Below are 21,989 nucleotides of genomic sequence, written 5' to 3' on the forward strand. Positions count from 1 at the left end.
CCCTAGAAATTACTCTTATTAAATTGTTAGAATACCTACTATGAGCTGGAGATGGTCCAAACCAGCATTTTCCAATAGTCAATAATGCCAACCACAAAGTAATTTTAAATTTTCTAGTAGTTAGATTTTAAAAAGTTAAAAGAGATGAAATTAATTTAAATATTTCACTTAACCCAGTATGTCCAAACTATGATCATTTTTACATGCAATCAATAAAAAGTATTAATGAGACACGTTATATTTTTGTATTAAGTCTTTGAAATTCAATGTGGATTTTAACAGTTATCACACATCTCAATTTGAACTCACTGCATTTTAAGAAATCAATAGATACATTTGGCTAATGACTAGTACTGGACAGTGCCGTTTCATACAGAATTTTATAACATCTTGCAAGATGCATAATAATAGCAGAATTCTGAGTGCCAAGATTTCAGAAGGATCATCTCATCTAACCCCAACAATGTTCATCTATGGATGAGGAAATATAGGCATAGAAATGGTTAGTGACTTTCCCTTGACATTCCCGTGACATTGCCAGCACGTGGCAGAGTTGGGCGTTGAATTCAGGCAGTTTGAAGTCGTCACATCATGCCACTGATTAGTTGTGTGGCCTTGGGCAAGTCACTTTTCTTCTCTACATTTTCATTTCCTCACCTATAAAATGGGCATGGGTGGAGTGGGTCATCCAGGGTGGACACGGCATGTTTCAATCTTCATCTTTATTTACTCGTGTCTGTCAAGTCTGGCTCTTCTGTTACCAGCCAGGAAGACATCAGGCTTACATCATTGATTCTCTGGCTCCTTCTTACCCTGGCCTTTACCAGTTGAGGGACAACTTAATGACAAGCAGTGAGATGGAGCCCCTCCCATGTCCAAGAGCAGTGCTGCATTTTCATTTATGTTTCTTCTATTTTCAGCACATAGCCCAGCTTCGGCTTTTGGATGATTTCTTGAAAGAAGAAAAACTTGTTGTCTGGGCACTCAGTTTTAATTTTCTGTCTTCTTTGTTCTTGTGCATGTTGTAGAAAGCTCCATACTCCCAAGGAAATTCTACTATATATTTCCATCATTTCCCTTCTCTCCCTCTCAAGAAATGCAAGAAAATAACTGTCAACTTTTTTTGCATATATAAATTTTAACAGCACATACATGCCGATGAATCTTTTATCCAAGAAGGAAAGGCTTATTTCAAGTGATTGAAAGTTGAAATGCTTAGGTTTTCATTCTCGCTGGGTAATGGAATCACCGCGTGGACATGCTACTTTATGATGACTTCATCAACTGCATTCCCCAAATCCAGTAACTCTAATGAATGCCTACTATGTGCAAAGGCATAGTGCCTGTTTTTAAAGAGCATGTCTTCCAGCAGTGAGGATAAAGCAAATGTTCAAACAACCACAATACAAGGTGGATGGAGCATACCAAATGCCTTAGGAGGGATGCAAAGCACTAAGACAGTTCAAATATTTGGTTTGGGGCAAATCAGGGAAGGCTCCAAAGAGGAGTTGTCATTTAGAATGAACTTTGAAAGGAAGGTAGATTTCAGTAAACAGAGAATGCAGGGAGGGCCTTTAGGGAGAAGAGGCAGAGGCAACTATCTATGTATCATGGACTAGGAGAAGGAGGGGGAGCAGGCAGCAGCATGTGGCCTGGCCTGAGTACTGCACATGGATTGTGGAGATTACATAAGGATGTAAGACAGTTTGACAAACTCCTGCCAGGAGTGTCACACTCCCTATCCTCCACCCATGGGAGATAACATAAATCAATCACATCCCACACCTTTCCACATGATGAGATCAACTTGCCATCCTTGGTACAGGAGTGCAGTGATAGGGAGGTAGAGCCTTCAATACCGCCTTGACTAGTTAGTTGTTAATTGCATGGGCAATGGGGAGCCATTAAAGTCTTGTAAGTAGGGGAGTGACATGGTGGGAAATGAGAGCTGTAGTTCAGGGTAATTAACTTGGCAGTACTATCTGGAATGGATTAGAATGGTTATAAGACCGAAGGCCAGTTATTTAAGAGGTTACTGAGATGGTTTAGGTGAGCAATAATGTCTGGAACTGCACGGATGGCTGCAGAAAGGAGGGGCATATGTCATGTAGGTAGAATTTATAGCACTTGGCAAGCATGTTAGGACATGGAAAGCTAGGGGCAGGTGCAAAAGAGAGGAGTCAAAGTTAACTTTGAGGTTCCTAGCAATTACCTTAGAGTAGGAGAAAAGTAATGTTACCATCAGGAGAAGAGCCTGGGATTGGCAAGGAGGTGCGGGGATCCCCATGGTGTTGCAAAAAGGAGTTACAAAAAAACTGAATTTAGGCTGATCTCTTCCACAAGCATAGCTTTTCTAAGCCATTTTCAGAGAACTCAGTGGTGCAAAGTAACATAACCATTTTTAAGTAAACACTGTTGCCCTTTGTTGATGAGCAGAGTCTAAGGAAGGCTCCCATCTCTCCAAATATTTGGAAAATTGGAAAGCCTTAATTAGTAATCTGGAAGGGAGCATGAGGGAAGGAAAGAAATATAAACCTAATCACTGTGCTTTTCAGGTTTCAAATGCTTCCCCAATCCAGGTAATTTACACTTTAGTCACAGTGATTGACAGTCAAGGAATGTATCTAACTCACTTTTATTTTTTCCCTTGGGGAAAGCACTTGAGTTCCCAATTGTTTTAAATTGCAGAAGCAGTAATTGTCTTAGAGAGTTAGGAAAAATGGCTTTTTGGAGCTGGGATCTTTTTTCTGAAGGGAATATAGAGTCTATCTTAATTGATTCAGGTCATTACGACCATTTTCTAGATGGTCTTTTCAGGGTGACTAAATATCACCTTAGTTAAAGGAGAACAGTAAGAAACTCATTAAAGGTCCAAGGGGAACAGACTTAATCAAAAATGTTAACAAGTTGCTACTGGTACCTAAAAGGAAACCAGGGATACTTTTCTTTTTCTTTTTCTTTTCTTTTTTTTTTTTTTTGAGACGGAGTCTTGCTCTGTCGCCCAGGCTGGAGTGCAGTGGCCGGATCTCAGCTCACTGCAAGCTCCGCCTCCCGGGTTCACGCCATTCTCCGGCCTCAGCCTCCGGAGTAGCTGGGACTACAGGCGCCCGCCACCTCGCCCCGGCTAGTTTTTTGTATTTTTAGTAGAGACGGGGTTTCACCGTGTCAGCCAGGATGGTCTCGATCTCCTGACCTCGTGATCCGCCCGTCTCGGCCTCCCAAAGTGCTGGGATTACAGGCTTGAGCCACCGCGCCTGGCCTAGGGATACTTTTCAAGTCACTTGCATCCCAAATAGAATTATTGGTGAAATTTAATGTGATGAATATTTTTAAAAGTATTCTAAAATAAACATGAGGCAGTCGATGTATTCTGAGATGCTCATTGTCCCAAAGGAAGTTGTTTCTTAAACTGTACACTTTGATATATTTGTTTCCTTAGAAAAGTCAAGTGTAACACGCTAGGTCAGTTGCATCAAGAACATTACTAACAGGCTAACCAATGGTAAATGGTGTGAAAGCTGCGCTGGAAATCCGTCCTTTGACGTATGGGGAAACCCACACAACTGATTTGGGATGGAGGAAACAACTGTGCATTGTTTGTAGGCGCCAACAGACAGGTTAAAACCAGGGATCCTTGCAGAGACAGGATTAAGGTATCAGGACTGTTCACATCTCATTTATATCACCCCGAAGAGTGGACCACAGGTTTTGCTGATTAATACACAGACCATGGCAAAGGGCATTGTGTATTTGAAATAAGATCAAGTTCAGTAACAGTAACACAAACTGTGTGTGAAATTTGGCATATGGAGGTTCCTCTTAAGGATTAACTAACTGGGTGTCCCCCACTTACTATTTTTTTAAAGCAGTTTTCCAAACCAGGAAGTCGGCAAAAGAAAAATGTCCCCCAATTTCCTCCCCCTACCCCACGCTCTTAAACATACATATTTATGCCACCTTCTGGCCTATAATAATATTATTTACTGTCAAAATTTTGGATCCTTTTGAAAGGAAGGTGGGGCATATTTCCACAGTGTCTTCGCAGGCAAAAGAAAGTGGTAGATTGAGTATGAAGGCAGAGAAATCAGGCTACTACCATTGGAATATTTTCTATTCTTTCAATTTATTGTTCCTTCATCTTGGAGTTTGGGGTCAAGGTAACAACGATGCAATTCTCAGCTTTCCTGGAGTTTTAGGAGGGGATGAGTGTATTTCAGTGGGAGGAGGGTGTAGAATGATGCCCACAATAATGTGAATTATTTGGAGTTGTTAATTATCTGAATGTTATCCGGGCATTAGTAATGCCTCTCCAGTATATCTACCTTTTATGGATGAGACTGTACATTTAATAGCAAAAGTACCAGTGAGAATTGACAATTAGCAGCCATGCTTGAGTTAGATGCAGCGTGGCATGTTTCATCCAGCTTAGACAGTCATCGACCAAACAGGCCAAAGTTTTCTTCAGTAGAAAATGCCCTGCCAAATGGTTTCTGGGTCCTTCGCTGACAAACAGCAAAGGAGCTGAAAGCGACCTCTTTCAACCATGCCAGAAACTGACTGTCCATGGCGCTTCTAGACTCACAAAATCTGTTTTAGACACAGATGTCTCTAACCAAGATTGGAAACCCACTGGCCGTCCCATCCCAAAGTAAAAAGTGCCACGTCCTCCCATCCTCCGCCTTCCTTGGGATGTCAGCCCCGTTCTAATTCCTTTTTAGTTTCTCCTCAGCCCTGGGCAGGGCTGGCAGGGGGCTACCTGCGATTTCCCACGTGGACAATCGGATTTGTCTCTTCCCAGGCTGGCAACGGATGGGGACGAGTTCTGTTCCCGAGAGAGTCTCAGAAGTAGGCACGGAATCATCTTACCGATTTTAATTTCTGTCCATGGGCTGGGGAGAGGGGAGGATTGGGGCGCGGGAGGCTCTGCTCTCCTCCTCCCCTATTTTCCCCACCTCCCAAAATTGGCAGCCAGTCTGTGGCTCTCGGTCTGGGGTCTGGAGGGTGGGGAATGTGGGTGTGGGGGCCGGCTGGAGAAGCTCTCGCTAGCGCTGCCTGTGGCCAGACCCGCCTCTTGTCCCCTCTCGGGCGCACACACACGTCCACCCAGACACTCCGCGCGCTCCCTCGCGCTCTCGCTCGCCCGCCCGCCGCCGCCTGCTCTCTCCCTCCTGCTCTCGCCGGTCGCCTTCTCCTTTTTCTTTTTTTTTTTTTTTTTTTTTTTTTTTTGGTACCATAGAGTTGCTCTGAAAACAGAAGATAGAGGGAGTCTCGGAGCTCGCCATCTCCAGCGATCTCTACATTGGGAAAAAACATGGAGTCAGCTCCGGCAGCCCCCGACCCCGCCGCCAGCGAGCCAGGCAGCAGCGGCGCGGACGCGGCCGCCGGCTCCAGGGAGACCCCGCTGAACCAGGAATCCGCCCGCAAGAGCGAGCCGCCTGCCCCGGTGCGCAGACAGAGCTATTCCAGCACCAGCAGAGGTAGGAGGCTGGAGAGGGGCTGGGGAGGGGGCGGCGGGAGCCCGGGCGCGGAGCGGGGGGCGGCCGGGAGCGGGCGCCCGGGGCGCGGGGTCCGGCGGCCGCGCGCGAGCCTGCGGCGGCGCCCAGAGCCCGGAGGACCCCCCTCCCCTCCCCCCTCCGCCCCCCAGAAATGTTGCAAACTTTTGCAGCCCGTTCTCGGCTTGCGGGAGCAGAGGGGGGCGGGGGAGGCGGCGGGAAGGTTGACAGCCGGTGGGCTCACCCCCCCGGCTTTGATTTTTCTGCCAACACAGGAGGAAAGCTGCGTTGCCTTAATTAAATACGCTCCCCCAAAATACGGAGATGCGGGGAGTGGGGGCCCGTGAAAGAAACTTTTAAAGCGGCAGTGTCCTTTTAAGAAGGGGCAAAAAAATCTGTTTATGGCCACCCTCCTTCCGCTTTACCTTTTCTGCTCTTGACAGTTTCGGCCCCGGCTGCCGGAGTCGGGGGTGTGTTTTCGGTCCCTCTCAGATCTAGGCGGGGGGCGGGAGGAGTGAGCGACCTGGGAAGCCCCGGGGGTGGAGAGGGGGCGCTCCGGGGTCTGGGGGCGACGTGGACACCTTCTCTGGAGCACGGCGGTGCGTTTGGGATTTGAAGGAAGGGCCGAAGGAAGCGGGGTGCGTGCGGGCGAGCGAGCTGTTCGCCAAGTTGTCTGTCGGGCGCGGCGAGGGGAGATGCGCAAGTTTGCAGGCGGGGGGTTCGGAGCCCGGCGCCCAAGCTGGCGGGGGGCGTGTGCGCGCCAACGCGCAGAGGGCGGCGGTCCTGTGGGGCGCTCCACGCGCATTCGGAGGGAGCGTCTACAAAAGCAAGCAAGCACCCAAACTTATTTCTGCTCTGGGAATCCTTCCCTCTCGGAGGTTCCAAGCGTTTCTGCAGGAACCTGGGGATGGTCAGTGCAAGTTGCATGCTGGTTGGATAGTGCAAACGATGTTTTCTCCTCCCCTGGCGATTTTTACTCTTCATTTTGGTGTTTGGTCTGTGTGTGCTTGTGGTGGGGGGGATGGGGGGGACTCAGTTGCTCCCTCCTTTCCTAAAGTAAGCTGTTGAGGAAAGCTCACTCTTTCTTAAAGGTATTGGAACCTGATGTGGATTTTTCTCGGGGGTGGGGGATTATTTATTTGAATGCGCCTGGAGTTTGCAAAGAACAGGAGGAAGCTACAGCTTTAATTACTGTTGTAAATAATGTATAAATCACGCCTGTCACTCCGGAGGAAGCGGGCTCGCGCGAGCCGCCCGGAGCTGGAGACGGAGAGGATTTCTCCAGCCCCGGCTTGGGCACCGGCCCAGCGCGCCCCCTCCTCTTCCACTCGGCTTCTGGCGGCGGTTGGGGAGGGCTGGGTAGAGGCGAATGGGGGCCTCAGGAACTGCTCCCTTCCTCTCGATGTTATAGTTGGAGGTAGGAATATGGCTGATCATGTGCTGGCTGTTTTACAGTATACCCCCACCCCCCACCTTAGCCACACCCCCTGTCCAGGCGCTTTCCCATTCACGGAATTCGAGTACAGTAAAAGCCATCAGGATGACACACGCGAAAAACATTTAATTAAAGGCGATTTCCAAAGAGTGACCGCGCCGAACCGCGGTTTCAGCGGGAGGGGGGCAGCGAGGGCTGGGACAAAAGGGAAGGGGATAGGGGCTGGGGGCCCCGGACCTGCCGCTAGCTTGGTGAGTTTGTGTGCGGGGAGCTTTTGGCTGCAAAGAGTATATTTAGACCCTGAGACGGTGGATTTGGAATGCGAGCGGGTTATGTAACAGGGTTAATCAGAAACACTGGAGAAAATCCCCTTCATGTGTTTCTGGGGCTTTTTTTTTTGGAATTGGGGGGGACATAGTATTTAGGAAGCTGCGCTAATTTTTGGTTTGTGCTGCCACCCTTCTCCTTCTTGACCCCCACCCCCCACACCGTGTGTTATTAACATCTTCAGGTGTCATTCTTGCCAGAAGGTGTTCTTGCAAGCGATCAGGGTGGCAGGCTGCAGAACCGACTAGCAAATCCGTAACTTGCTGTTCTTGCAAATTATGTAACGCTGGGGCATTCGGTGCCACCAGCCCCCTTAGGCTCAGCAAAAAGAGGAGAGGGGCATAGTAGGAGTGGGATGCATCTTGCACAGTTGGCCTGCTGACCCATATCCCCTTCCCCCCACTCTGTGCGCCCACCCCAACTCATTCTTTGAACCAGCCTCTGTCTATCCCTCCTAGAAGATTTAATGGGAGGGGGGTGGTAAGGCCCAAACACTCAACTCACATCCTGCACGCAGGCACTAGGTTATATAACAGTCTGAATGGAAAAAGGAAGGTCAGAGATGGAGGCATCCTTTAGCTAACACAGCAGTAGTAATAGCTTCCAGAAATTATGTGCATTTGCAGACTTTAACCTGAGATGTAGCATCTGCTCCTCAGGGGTACCAATCTTTGTGTGTGTGAGCTAGGGAGAAAAAGAGAGAATGTGTAAGTATGCCTGGTAGTTGAGAGTGATTTGAAAATGGGAAATGTTTGGGTTTTCAGATGATGTAATGGAGTTGGCAGAATATGCAAGTCGGCTCCCAGAGTGTAAGCAGTAAGAAAATTGGAGCTGGCATCCAGTATTAATGTTGCATAAATTACAATATCGGAAAGAAATTAACCTACACACTAGGTGATTACGCCTTTTAAATACTTAAAACATAAAGGCACACAACTAGAAAGGAAAAGCAAACATCGTCACCTTATAATTAGCATTTTCAACCTCCAGGAGGGTTGACTGGAGTTCTTGGCATTGGGTGAAATGGGAAGCTTTCTGATTTGGGAGATACTTTCCAAAGGGTAGCAGGTTTAGCTTCTAGCCAGTCGGTGTTTGAAGTTCACAGAAATTGTGGTCTGGATTCTCATGACATTGCAGTGACCTCATGAGACATTACCTAGGTAGACTTGAGGCTACTGTTGAATTCCTCCCTCTTGGGAACCCAAGTGTGAATGCACTGTGTACCTTTATTGCCTGAGCTTACCAAATCAGATGTGTGACTTCATGATCTGAAAGACGACCTTCCCCTGTCCATAAAACTGCTGGGAATGTCAGCAGTTTTAATGAAACTCTTCCATTTTCTAGGTGGTATTAATGATGGCCGGTGTCATTCAGTTCCATCTTTACAACACAATGAAAGAGAAAAAAGAAAGGCAGGAAGCAACATGGGAAGTAGGAATGAAGTGGAAAAAAACCGCAGCGAATCTTTAATTTAACAAGGCTTTCAGGGACTTCAGGGAGCCATGAGCCTCGTGACATAACTGTTGTTAAAAACCCTTTTTCAGAATCTCGTTATTATATGTGCATGCCGGAAGCTTACGTATTTTACTTCACTAAAGTTATCTGCACAGGGCTGTGTACCACGCAGTTGGTTTGGAACACCAGTGCTGAAGGTTGAAGGCTTTTAGGGCCGGCAGACCTAAGGGAAAAATCGAAACCAAAAGATGGGATTAACAGTGAAAAGCTCAGTTGGGTTGAGATCGAACCCCCTGGAAGCTCAGCTTAGATTGACTTAAAATCAGTTAACAGAGCCTGTAGTTTATGTGTAGCCCTGAGGACTTCTAGAACCACATAAGTCTTTGACTTTGAAAGTGCGCGGCCTCTCTTGCCCCCTTCAGTTTTGGCTGATTCACTTTCTAGTAGGTGCTCTTACCTAGCAATTTAGCGCCCTTTCTAGAGATTGATTCTCAGATCAACTTTCCTCGCATGGACCCGGCTCGCCACAGCGAACAAATGATGCCCCATAGTTTGAAAGAGTTACTGGCTGGGAGAAAATCCTTTGCCAGAGGGATAAAATAATTATTTTTTAAACTAAAGGACTTTAATTTTCCGGTAAATTGCTCATAGAAACATTTATAATAATACCCTTTATAAATGTAATACAATAATTTTAGAAAAGGCATTTGATGATCGTTATGATAACCTTTTCTGTTGCTTCTCCCCTTATTTCTTAAAAAAGAATTGAATTATTAATCTAGAATTCAAGTCCTGAGTGGCTCAAAACATCTATAGGAGACTCTTTTGCTGTTAGTCACCTGGTGGAATTTTCCAGTACCTACTGGCATTGCGAGGAGTCCCTGGCTTTAGAAAGTGCCTCTACTTCTGAAATTGAAGTATGGAGCCTGCATTGAAGCCTCTAATGACGAGACCCTTCAGCTTGTTTTCAAGGTAGCAGAGGTGGGGGCTGTAGCACACGCTCCTGGTTCCACACTAGACTCCTAAAGTGGGACACAGGGAGGTGTGAGAATGTTAATTGTAATAGTTGTGCCTCCGGATAAAAATGTTCTGACGATTTTTAGTGACAGGTGAATCACTTTTGGAAGCAAACTGCCCTCTGTCCAGAGCTAACCTTTGGAATTCGAGTAAGACAAGCCCATGGGTTCTTTTCCTTGGACGTGTCGCTTCTGAATTAAGATCCAGCTTCTCCCCTTTTTGCGTTTAGGAGCTTGCGGTCCGACGTTGAAAGGACAGATGGAGCTGGAAGTTATTAAAGGTTCATGTGGTATAGTATCTTAGGCATATGCCACGTGTTCTGAGTTTACTCTTCCTTTCCCCCTTCATCTTCCCAGGCTGCTTGATGAATTGAGCTTGTTAGCCTATACTTCTGTGGAAGCCAAATACGTAACTACATTTCCCAGGTGTCTGGGGAAAGAGCTGTAATGTGATTGCCATGTGTGCAAAAACAAATAAAAAATAAAAAAAAATTCGTGGGAAACGCACTTCTCCTATTATGACATATCTGTTCACATTCATTGTCCCCGTGAGCCAATATACAGGGACTTTGAGGTAGACCTCATCTACTCCCTCACAGGTTTCTGTCCCATTCATCCCAGATTAGTGATAAATTGTGTGGGAACAAGGAGAGTAGTTTTGAAATGCCTTCAGGTGTTGGAGTGAATACTCATCTAGAATTTGGAATACTTTTCTGAATATGAAGATTGTCTTCCTTGCTCAAAATTTAGGAATAATACTCTCTCTCATTTTCTCTTCTATCATTTTTTAGGTTTTTTTTTTTGTTTATATATATATCTCTAATTCACGTAGGAAGTGTTGGTTTAGAAATGAGCTGTTAAATTTTTCACCTATCTTTTTAGGCTGTATGTTAAAATAAAGTTGTATCATTTTTAAATTAATGCTTTTTTAAAAAACTGATAATCAGTGTTCAAGTGTTGATGAATACACAGTAAACCATGATTTTTCTCTAAGATTGCCAGGATATTACTGATGAATTGGTTTTTCTGACTAACAGTGGATTAACCAAAAATATTTTTTGTCCTTTCCGTGTTGAATAACTTTTCTAAATGTACTAGTCCCCTTTCCTACTCTAGAAAGAGCTTTGGGAATGTAATTGAATCTTTCTTTGAGGTTTGAGAATCTTACGGTGCCACAAGGTCACTGTTCTGAGTATGAATTCCAATTGTACATTATAGAACTGTAAATGGACACAGTGTCAGAGACTGGACGAAATCTATCTTGATCCCCACTTGGAAATTGTTTTCTTTCTTTTTTTGTTAAATCCTCAATATCAGTATGTTTTGTTATTTGCTTCCCTTGTTCTCTAAGTTGCAAGTAGCAAAATAGAAATTCAATTAGCTGATTCTAGTTAATTGAGATTTTTATTTCACAGGAAAATTTCTTCCAGAGCTTAGGCTCTTCTTAATTCTTTCTCTGGGGTTAAAGAGGATGTAAAGTCATTCTTTTTTTTCTTTTTCTTTTTCTTTTTTTTTTTTGAGATGGAGTCTCGCTGTGTCTCCCAGGCGGGAGGGCAGTGGCACGATCTCAGCTCACTACAACCTCTGTCTCCTGAGTTCAAGCAATTCTTGTGCCTCAGCCTCCCAGGTACCTGAGACTACAGGTGCGCACCACCATGCCCTGCTAATTTTTTGTGTTTTAGTAGAGACGGGATTTCACCATGTTGCCCAGGCTGGTTTCAAACTCCTGAGCTTAGGCAATCCACCCGCCTCGGCCTCCCAAAGTGCTGGGATTACAGGTGTGAACCACTATGCCTGGCGGTAAAGTCATTCTTGAATATTCAGGAAGGATATTATATTTTCAAATAAGTTATTTACTGTATTAGAATAACATAATGTAAGTTTTCCCCCATCTAGTGGTAGACAGAAACTCCAGGTAGTCCTAACTCTTCCATAGATATAATGAAGGGATATCTTTGGCATGAGGCTCTTAAATCCTGAAAGTTAGGAAGCTCTAGGGTTAGAAGGAATAATTTCAAGAATATCAATAAAGAATATTTCGATTGCCCCAAAGGAAACCCTCTTTCCAAGCACAGGCTCTTTTCACTGGATGAATATGGAAAGCATCCCTGGAACCACACCATCGGAAGCTGACTTTCTCAGGGATGTCCCACATGACTGAATGATATAGTCTGCAGTTGTCTTGTGATTATCTTTGATATTGTAGTGTTGGAAATTCAGCTTTGGAGTCTTGGTGTTCTTTCGTGACAGCCCCATTATTATTATTTCTCTTTTGCTTTTGGAGCAAAGACGTCAAGGAGATTGTCTAAAGAAATCCTTAGAAGAGAGGAATGGGGCATGATGAGGAATAAATGTGCCATAGCTCACAGTTTAGTCAGGTCGGCTTTTTGCTCCAGCTCTTACATGCTCATGCTAAAAGGATGTAGGTAACAATTCCCTTGTGTTGGTGCAAGAACAGTTTTTTTTTCCGTAATATATTTTTATGGCTTTAACTGACATGCCAGTATTACAGACTATCTTATCACATTACATAGTATGGCACATTAACAATGGCATGGTGCTGTGGTTTCCTGGTGATAGTTTTGTCCACAGAACTGGGGCCCTGGTGGTCAGCTCAGGAGCCCTGTGCAGCACCCACTGACAGCTGAGAGTACAGGTTTCACACACCGTTGTAGGTGGTGGAAGACTCCAGGCTGCCCCAGGTAGAGCTTCTGTACTACAGATATTTTCTCTGAAACTCTGTGTCAGAGGATGGAAATGAGTAGGAAATATGATATGGAGGATTTGTAATCTCCTAGCCTAGAATCATCTTAACAGTGTTACTGGGTGTTTTAATTTTGATTATGAACTTTTTTCTTTTTAGGGTTTTGTTTGTTTTTCTCAAAGAGATGGGCTCAAGGGATCCTCCTGCCTCAGGCTTCTTGGTAGCTGAGACTACAGGCATGTACTACTGCACCTGGCTTGATTATGAACATCTTAAAGTTTCCTGAAACAATTAGGAAGTTTCTGCGTCCATGCACAGACCATAATAGATAAACCCTTCTGGGATGGAAGGAAGGGTGCCACTTAGTATAGGATCCTCAAACCACTGAAAGAGGCAGTGCAGTGTTAAAAATACCTAGCTTACTTCGGGGGAGGGTTTGGCTGAATACTGATGAAGTTTATGAAATATGAATGTAGTGAAGTTGCTGTACGTAAGTGGTAGGCGTGTGTGAAAGAAGTAAGAAGAAATAAAATTGTGTATAAATGACACTCTGAAACTTGATGGGATTGTACACGTGATAAGAATGGTGATGTTTGGGTCTGTGCTTAATGGGAGAAAATAAACGGGCTTAAAATCGATGCCACACTAGCCATAAGAATAAAAATTATAGACTATAAAATCATCTGACTTTTTTTTTTTATAAGCAAAGAATGCTACCAAGGATACACAGGCAAGAATAGAGGTGAAACAGAATGAGGGGGAAATGAGGGACCAATGTTTGAATCTACTATGAAGTATGGTAATCACTGTTTTAAGAATTCCAGACTATTAACTACTGTGCAGTTAGGTAGGGAATTAGTTATAGCCAAACAAAAGCCATAAATATGAATTTTAGGTTGTATGGAAGAAATCCTTTTGATCTCCGAAACATAAATGCATGTACTGAGAGGCCGAGCTGCACATGATGTAATTTTTTCTGTCTTATCCCGATGAATTGACAGCCAACTGTATGCTTCTCTCCTGAAGGTGACTTTACAATCTCTAGACCCAGACGTTTCTCTCCGAAGTGGAGTGAAGGAAGGAGAACCACAAGCTAAAGTGTGTTTCACTGGGTGAAGTATTTTGGGGGAAAGATAAGAAGGATGAAATAGGGGAATGGACTAGTGCCTGCAGAGATTAACAATGCCTGTTTGGGGCTGGGGAGTGGGGGCTGTGGATGAAGGCAGGGAGCCTCTAGAGGGAAAAGAGACTTCTGTGCAAAGGAAAATGACATTAGCATTGACTCTGAAATGGCTGGGAATATGACTTTCTAATTTTAAATTATCTTTAACAAGGGCAATGAAAAGAGAAAAAGTTGACACTTTGAGAAGTTATGACGAACTTGTCGAGAATGCCAATTGACAAAGGCAGGTAAGGGAATACTTGGAGAAACAGCAAGAATAGGTCTGAAGGGCACGGTGAGCTGCTTTCCTAGGGTGTAAGGGAAATTGGCAGGCGTGTTTGTTGACTCTTCCAATTAGTTTTAAAGAAACCTGAAGAAATGGACAAAGACAGAGAAAAGGCAACCAGATGTGATTCCGCCCTTCTAGAAGCAGAGAGGCTTATCTCATCCCATATGATTGATGCCAGTCATGGGGAGGAGTGGCTGTGTGGAAATTAATGGATTTTCAACATCCAATCACAGAGGACACACATGTATATTTAGCAAGTCTAAAACCTCTTAAATAAACTGCATTGCTTTTCATTTTCACTTTCCAGTTATAAAACCAGTGGATGATGAAAAAGGCCATGTGACAATACAGCATGTACTCCCAGGAACGTTTGTGTGACAGGGATATTGTATCTGAAAGGACAGGGCAACTAGGAGGGTGAACTGCCCATAATTCTCAATTGTCCAGGTAATGAAGCATTGGGAAAGCAAAGGCAAATGAAATAACCTGATCATCAAAAAATGATTCCTCTTTTAGTGCTCTTATTAGTTGACTGATGATGACAAGTATGAAATTGCCAGAGTTGTATTTTACCATTTCTGGCACTCATCACGCGCTTTGGATGAGCACGTGTGTGCAGAAAGTGGGAACCCGGGCAATTTCTATAGACCAGGCCGTTAACCTGGAAGTGTAAAATTTCACAATGCGAAGGATGACAGTCAAAGATTGGTGAAGTTCCCTAGCATTCTTGAGGGCTCACAGGGAATCAGAAGGAGAACTGAAGCTACACTGAAAGGGCTCTTGAACCCTCTAAAGCTGATTTTTTAGTCTTGAACTTGGGGTTGTATGTTAAATATGTGACAGTCACTCATGATGCTCCCACTTGGTCATATTTTATTAAAGTGTGTTAGAGCCAGAAAGGGCTTTAACTAACTCACTGATGCTGACAAAGGTAATGTGTTCGAGATCACTTTCCTAGTAAGCAGCAAGGCTGTGACTAGAACCCAAGTCTTGTACTTTCTTACCTCATGTTCCTGTCACTTGTGTGCTGTGCCAGGATCCTCCAAAGTTCCAGTAATGAGGATATTAAGATGTGTGCAAGTTGATCTAGCATTAGGCAGTAGATATGTACAAAAGTAAGCATGGGTTATTTTAGCTATGCATTATTAGTGCATTATTAGTGGAACATTGTCAGTAATTGTTATTTTTTTAACCCCACTGAGCATTTTTATTATTAATTAAAAATCCACCAGTGAGCTTGTGGCTATGTCAGTAAAGCCATTCTAAAACATAGTGAAAATAGTGTCCTCCAATCTCATGCTCTGATTTAATAGAAAGTAAAACTATTTTTAGGTGTGGAGTTGAGCATCTCATACTTAGAGCTAGACGCAGCCAGGGGGCCCACGGGAAAGATGTGTGCCTCTGCAGCAAGCTTATTTTCTCAAAGCGGAGGATTTAAGGCTGTGCCTTGTCCAGAGAAGCTCAGGATCAAATCTGTGAATGGGATACTATGTAGCCATTAAAAATCATGTTGCACTAGAAAAGTATTTCGTATCAAGAAAAAATGTTTATCAGCCATTGCTAAGTGAAAAGTAACAGCTTTCATAGCAGTGTGCAGGGAATGCCATCTTTTTTGTAAAAGGAAATTATAGTGTGTGTGTGTGTTTGTGTGTGCATGTGTGTGTATGAGTTATATTAGTAAATTGACCTGGACCCCCGAATAACAAAGCGATGAAATGATAAAGTGGTCATCTGTGGATGCTGGGATTATCTGTGAATTTCTTTTTCTTTGTGCTTTTCTGTATTTTTTGAAGTTCTTGCATTATGTATGTGTTACTTTTGTAATTAGAAAAAATAAATCATTTTTTCTTCCACAAAAGACTGTTTGTGTGTTGTGCAACTGGGGATCCTTTGAAGGAACTAATTCTGAACTTGGTATGTTACACAGAACATCTCAGTGTTTCAGGATGGGCCAAGTTTACCGGTCCAAAGAGAAATGCCATTTGACAGTCACATTTAGCCGGTAAAACAGGGGTCATTCAGCTTGAATATTAGAGGTCCTAACGCTGGAACTGCTCGCCTCTCATGGCGATATCTTTGAGACATTTATACTGTGATCCACAATGAGAAAAATATATTACATTGTGAACTACTACACACACACACACACACACGCACACACACAAACTTTTCATGTAAAATATTTACCCTTCACTTGTGATGCAAGATTATGTTTGCTTTATTATTTAAAATACAGGTTATGAGCCACCACATTGGTTCCATGATCTGTTTATGAGCTACTCCTCACTATTTGAAAACCTTGTCCTGGGCATGAAGTAGAAACAGCCTTTCTGGGGACCATGGCCGGGCAGTTGGGGAGGAAGGAAGTGTTTCCATAGTAATTGATGTTAAGCTCCAGGTGTTACTCATTGTGACTTCAGGGAGGAGGTGGGGGAGGGAAAATAATGTAAATACTTATTATTTATAATCATACAGTATCTTTATGCCACTTTTAGCACATGCTCATTAATATGCTAGTACATCTAGAGGCACATCTGCCTAGACTGGCTTAGAATATAAATTCTGGGATCCCTCTTTTGCTTGGAGCTGACATCACTGTGTAAGAGCCCACGGATGGCATTCTTTCATTCAACATATATTTACTGGGTACTTTCTATGTGCTAGGGCCTGGGGATAAAGCAGCAAACAAGAAAGGTGAGCTCCCTTCCTTTCTGGATCTTATATTTAAGTGGTAGCATTTCTCTAAGAAGCTCACTGAAATACCTGGGTCACCTTGGACCGGGCATTTACGGTGGTTCTCTTCTAAATGTGTTTTGAACTTGGCCTTTTCATCTCTCTACCTTTCCCCTTCTCCCCTGCCTCACCTAGTCCCCATCTGTCTCTTTGCTCTTTGAAATCCTACCATCATTTTCACTCCAGATAAGATCCACCTTCTCCCTCTTGAAGCTCCCAGACTCCTGTTTGTTACCACAGTCAGTCGTATGGGCCTTGCTCATTTAGTGAACATGTAACCTCTCCCTGTGCCAGGCCTCTTTTACGCTGTCTGATAGGTATTTTCTGGGTATGAGCCTAGTCTTCTTAAGGAGATCAAGACCACAGTTTATGTTTATGCTCTCTGCACGGTACCTTGCATAAAATAGGTGCCAATTAACTATGCAGATATTCTCTTCCACGTTGCCCTGCAGAGGTGTCTGCCTTCTCAGTACGCCAGTTCAGCACTTCCCAACTCTGCAGGCACATCTCCTGCTGGCTTATATTTCCATTGGGGCCTTCGGTTTGGACTCAGCTGCCCTTGTTTGTCTGACTTCTGCCTCTCTGGAATCCACAGATCCCCTCAATTGCACGCTCAGGCCTACTCCAGTCTTGAGCAGCTTAGACCAAAACTGTATGTGTTGGGAGACAATATGTGTATGTGGGTTTTACAAGCCTGCTGGGAGGAGTGAGACAGACCTGGGCCAAGACCCAGGTGTGCTCTGTGCTAGCCGTGTGACCTTAGGTTAAGTTCATTAATCCCTCAACTCAGCTACCATGGGCTGGATCCAATCAAAAGAGGACAAATCACTGAAATTCAGCCCCATCAGCCACTTGTTGAGCTTTCCTGACGTTACCTCCCATACCTGTGTCTGGCTTCTTCCTTCCCTCCCTGCTGTCTCCCTGCTCCCACTATTCTTGTAGTGCCCTCTGGCTGCCCCCTCCAGGCATTAAGGCTGGGGTTGCTACCTTATTCCCACCTTGCCCTGGTGCTCTCAGAGACTTCACTTCTCAGCAGCCCGTCATCCCTTGCCCTCCCTTCCCTTTACTCAATTTCTCCTTTCTGCCAAAAAAATCACGTTGGAGAAGCTTGTCTGCAAGGGTTCCATTCAACTTGCTCTACATTAATGCTCCACTATGGTGACCCACTGCTGAGTCTTTCACTTGTAATGTAATCTAATAATTTACATGCACTTTGCAAGCAATACTCTCAGAGACTCACAACCTGTTTGAAATTGCTCTGCTGTTACAGTATTTGAGCTGATGAGAGAACAGCGTGAGAAAGAGTAGTTTTTGGTACCACAATGGTATTGGGTAAACCCAGGAAAATAATGCCAGCACAAGGTGAGGGTGTGCTGATGGATTATAATATCCTTTCTTAGAGAATCAATTAAACTTGCTAAGGGTCTTTTATCGATTTTGGCTTATAACTGGACTAGGATAGGTCAAAGTATTCAAGGAGTAGAGGCATAGCTGGCTGAAAAGAGTGAAGCAAGTATGGAATCCTGTCTTTCTGAGATGCTGTGAAATGTTTTAGTTTTGATATACTGTATGACTTTTACGGAATTAATTGGCACTGTGATTAGGTTGTTTTATTTCTTCACTCAAACATGTTGGAAGCCGATTCTAATATGCGGTAGTAATGAGAATAGAGTAATGCTGTAATAATCGTGCCATTGTAAAGTGAATTACACCATTAAGCATCTATTTTGTCTAATTTGTATTGTGATAGTGTGAGTGATACACAGACTTAGAGGAGCTGGTCTTTAAGAAATAGTCTCTAGCTGAGAAGAGAAACCCCAGTCCGATAATATTGAACAGTCAGTGAACAAAAATAATTGGTTCTGTGCAAAGTGAATTTATTTATACATATACATGTATATACACATGCACATGTATAAATATACACACACACACGCACACATACATATTGTGTCAGGCAGATCGAGAAGATACATGACTTTGGCATTGAAAACAAAGCTTGGCTTATGTTGCCTTTTAACAAGTTGACTATGAATGGGGACAGATACTAATTATGACAGGTCAAGTCAATGATGGCATCAACGCCAGGCTTTGAAAACAAGGCTTTCTACATTTGTTTCAACCTCTTTGTCCTTATTACCATGTCTGAGAACCCCTATTAACTGGTATTTCTCAAGTTGTAGAAAGAAGTATTAAGGGCCCAAGAATGATCATTTTATTTTGTCATTTGTCTCCTAAGGAAGGACATTTGTCATGCAGTTTTCTTTCCACAGCAGAAAGATAGAGGCACATTTCTATGCCTTAAGTCACAACGCAACCCTAAGAGCAGAAATAGGACCTGAGAAGGCGGCATCCAACATGGCTGCTCCCAGTGGGATATGTAGATTAAAAAGTCCAAGAAGGTGTTACAGTTCGTTGATGTTCCAGTGACATTATCCCTTCACCCACAAGAGGACTGGCTTCAGGGGGTAGTTTGGCAGTAATTGTCCAGGAGTTTTCAACCGTTAGGGTGGTATGGCCAGGGAGGTCCTGAAAACTTACCTGGTCCATCTCCAGTCTGGATTGCTGCCTCCAAGGCCCCCTCTCTGCATTCTGCCACCATAGTATCTAGAAGGGATTATTACTGATGGCCTCCCATCTCTCACCTGCCCCTGCTTTTGGATTTTACTTCTGTGGCATTGTCAGCATCACCATCTGGTAATCTAGAACCTCAGAAAGACTTGTCCATAGAGATGAGATTGTATGTAGTTTAAAATACATTTAACTTTCATATATACAACGCTTGCTCTGATGATCAAAATATTGAGAGCAAATTTGCATCATAAGCCACTGTCCACTCCCTGTCTTTGAAATCAGCAGTGTAAGTTTTAAACCCCACAAGGATTTAAGGAGATAGAAGACAGTATCAATGTCTGGCATCTGAATTAAGAATATATTTAGTGGAGAAGTTTTATTACAAACCTCAATGAAAAAGCATCAATATCATATTCAGCCTAATAAAGTGTTCTAATGAAAATCGTCATGGCGTTTGACAACATCCCTTTATTAATTGGTCTTTTCCATTATTATTTTCTCAGTAGCAAACACACTCTGGTTTTCTCTCTCATTAGTTATAGTCCTCATTGGATTCACATTTTGCGGCTTCAGCTGTGTTTATCTTCTCATTGGTCTCAGTTCCTTGGGAGCGGGGTTATAGGTTGTCTTCAGTGTTCTGTCCCGTATCTCTCTGCCTTTTGCTTGAGCATTCAGTGAATGCCCTCAGGAAGCTAGTGACGTGCAGTTTAGAATCAATATGTGAAAGATGAGCCAGCTGAGGGAGGACTGAGATGAGGCAAGAAAATCTATTCCTCGAAAGTCTGAAATGTTGAAAGGCAGTATAATAGAATATATTGCCTCCTTGCATTGATCCATCAAGTATTCTTGGGCACTTACTATGTGTCAGGTCCCATGTTAGTCAATGGAGGGACAAAGCTGAATTAAGGGAATTGATGGGCAAGAAAGACATGACTTTAAAAAGGCGTAGCATGCTATAGTAGAGATACTTAGGAAACCTATAACATAGAGAAGAAGGAGAAAACGCCCCAAGAGGAGTTAGGGAAAGCTCACTGAGGTGGTTATGTCTGCCTGGGTCTTAGAAAAACAGGGAGATTCTTTTGGCATAAAGTGACGGCATTCCAGGCTGAGGCACCCAAGGGGAGAGTTCATGGCACATTCAGGTAACATAAGTGAGATGTAGCTTGACCGGAGTGTATGTTGGTGAAAGTAGGAGATGAAGTTGGAGAAGGTAGGAGATGAAGTTGGAGAAAGTAGGCAGGGGCCAGCCTAAGCATTTTGGACCTCGTCTTATAGCAAAATTTTGGACAAATGAAAAATACCTGATTTCTTTTTGGTAAGATACTTAAATATACTGATGTGGGGTTAGGGAGGGAGAATGGATGGTATAGACAAGGAACCAAGTTAGGAGATCTCTGTGATAATTCTAGTGACTGATATTGAAGGCCAAGACTGGGGTGAGGGTTGGGAGTGGAAGGCAAAGAAGAGTTGACTCTGCAGCAGGATTACCTAGGAAGCGGAATTGGAAGAACATGATGGAGAGAATGGCAGGAGTCAAGTGCAGAGTGTGGGGCAGGATTATTGGCTGGGACAGTATAGTGGGGTAGAGTGTGAAGAGGAGAGAAGGCATGGGTTCAATTTGGGATGGGCTGAATCGGAAGTTCCAGGGACATATCTGATGGGCAGCTGGGAATGCAGGTCTAGCAGGGAGCAGGTGACAATATGTTACATGTGGAATTAGGCAAGAAAACAAAACAAAAAAATAGTACCTGGCACTTAGGAGGGCCAGGCTAGAGACCTGGAGTCCTAGCTCTGAGCAGCACTCTTGATAGAGGATTAGAAGGTGAATTTTTACATCTATGAGGTGATGTTCTTGGATTTTGAAATGATATCAGCAGAAAATAAATCTAAGGTCCAAGTGGGTGTGGTTGGGAAATTGAAGGGGTTAGTTTGGTACAATGACAAAGAAGAGTCTTAGAAAAGTGGATTGGGACCTGGAGACGCTACATCTACGTAAGGTGTAAAAAGGCAAGAATGGGCCTGGCGTGGTGGCTCACGCCTGTAATCCCAGCACTTTGGGAGGCTGAGGTGGGTGGATCACCTGAGGTCAGGAATTCAAGACCACCCTGGCCAATATGGTGAAACCCTTTCTCTACTAGAAATACAAAAATTAGCCAGGTGTGCGCCTGTAATCCCAGCTACTTGGGAGGCTGAGGCAGGAGAATCACTTGAACTTGGGAGGCGGAGGTTGCAGTGAGCTGAGATCGCGCCATTGCACTCCAGCCTGGGCGAAAGAGTGAGACTCCATCTCAAAAAATAAATAAAAATAAAGTAAGAACGTTTGTAAGCCCAGAGTCAGGTTCTAGACCCTTTGCTGTTTCAGGTTGCATTTCAGTTTTCTCTGCTTTGGTGGTGCTCTCCCAACATGCCTAACTGACGATTGAAGCATTGTAGCCTTTTTTTTTTTTTTTTTAAATGCTGTCTACACAGCAAAAAAAAAAAATGTTCTACACAGACAGCATTGATTTGCCCTGTCTCTAAATGCAATCTGCCCCACACTTGGCAGAACCTCAAGGGTGGAAGAAATGGAATGAATAGTGGCTGTGGGTAGTTCTCTTTATTGCTCTGGGAGGAAGACTTTGTGGGAGAGAAACTTGAAAGACGGTCTTGAGAAAGGGGGTGAGATCTTCAAAGGCTGAGTCTAGCCATGGGAAACTAAGCGAAAGAATTTTGTTTTAAGTTGACCAGGAAGAGAAAAAGAAATGCACAAGTGTTTGGCCAGGCGGATGCTGACCTTGGTTATGATTGGGTGGGATTGCCATT

At 43.9% G+C, this 21,989-nt stretch overlaps 1 protein-coding gene across 1 annotated transcript in view; it reads left to right on the forward strand.

Annotated features, from left to right (window-relative positions):
• The first annotated feature begins 4,927 nt into the window (after positions 1-4,927).
• RORA (RAR related orphan receptor A) overlaps positions 4,928-21,989 on the forward strand; it is a 739,218-nt gene continuing 722,156 nt past the window's right edge. The window contains exon 1 of the mRNA XM_017961629.3: positions 4,928-5,477. Within this exon, the coding sequence (XP_017817118.1) occupies positions 5,312-5,477 (166 nt within the window). The 5' untranslated portion in view covers positions 4,928-5,311. The remainder of the gene's footprint in view (positions 5,478-21,989) is intronic.

This window comes from Papio anubis, chromosome 7, assembly GCF_008728515.1.
Source record: "Papio anubis isolate 15944 chromosome 7, Panubis1.0, whole genome shotgun sequence".
Lineage (NCBI taxonomy): Eukaryota > Metazoa > Chordata > Mammalia > Primates > Cercopithecidae > Papio > Papio anubis.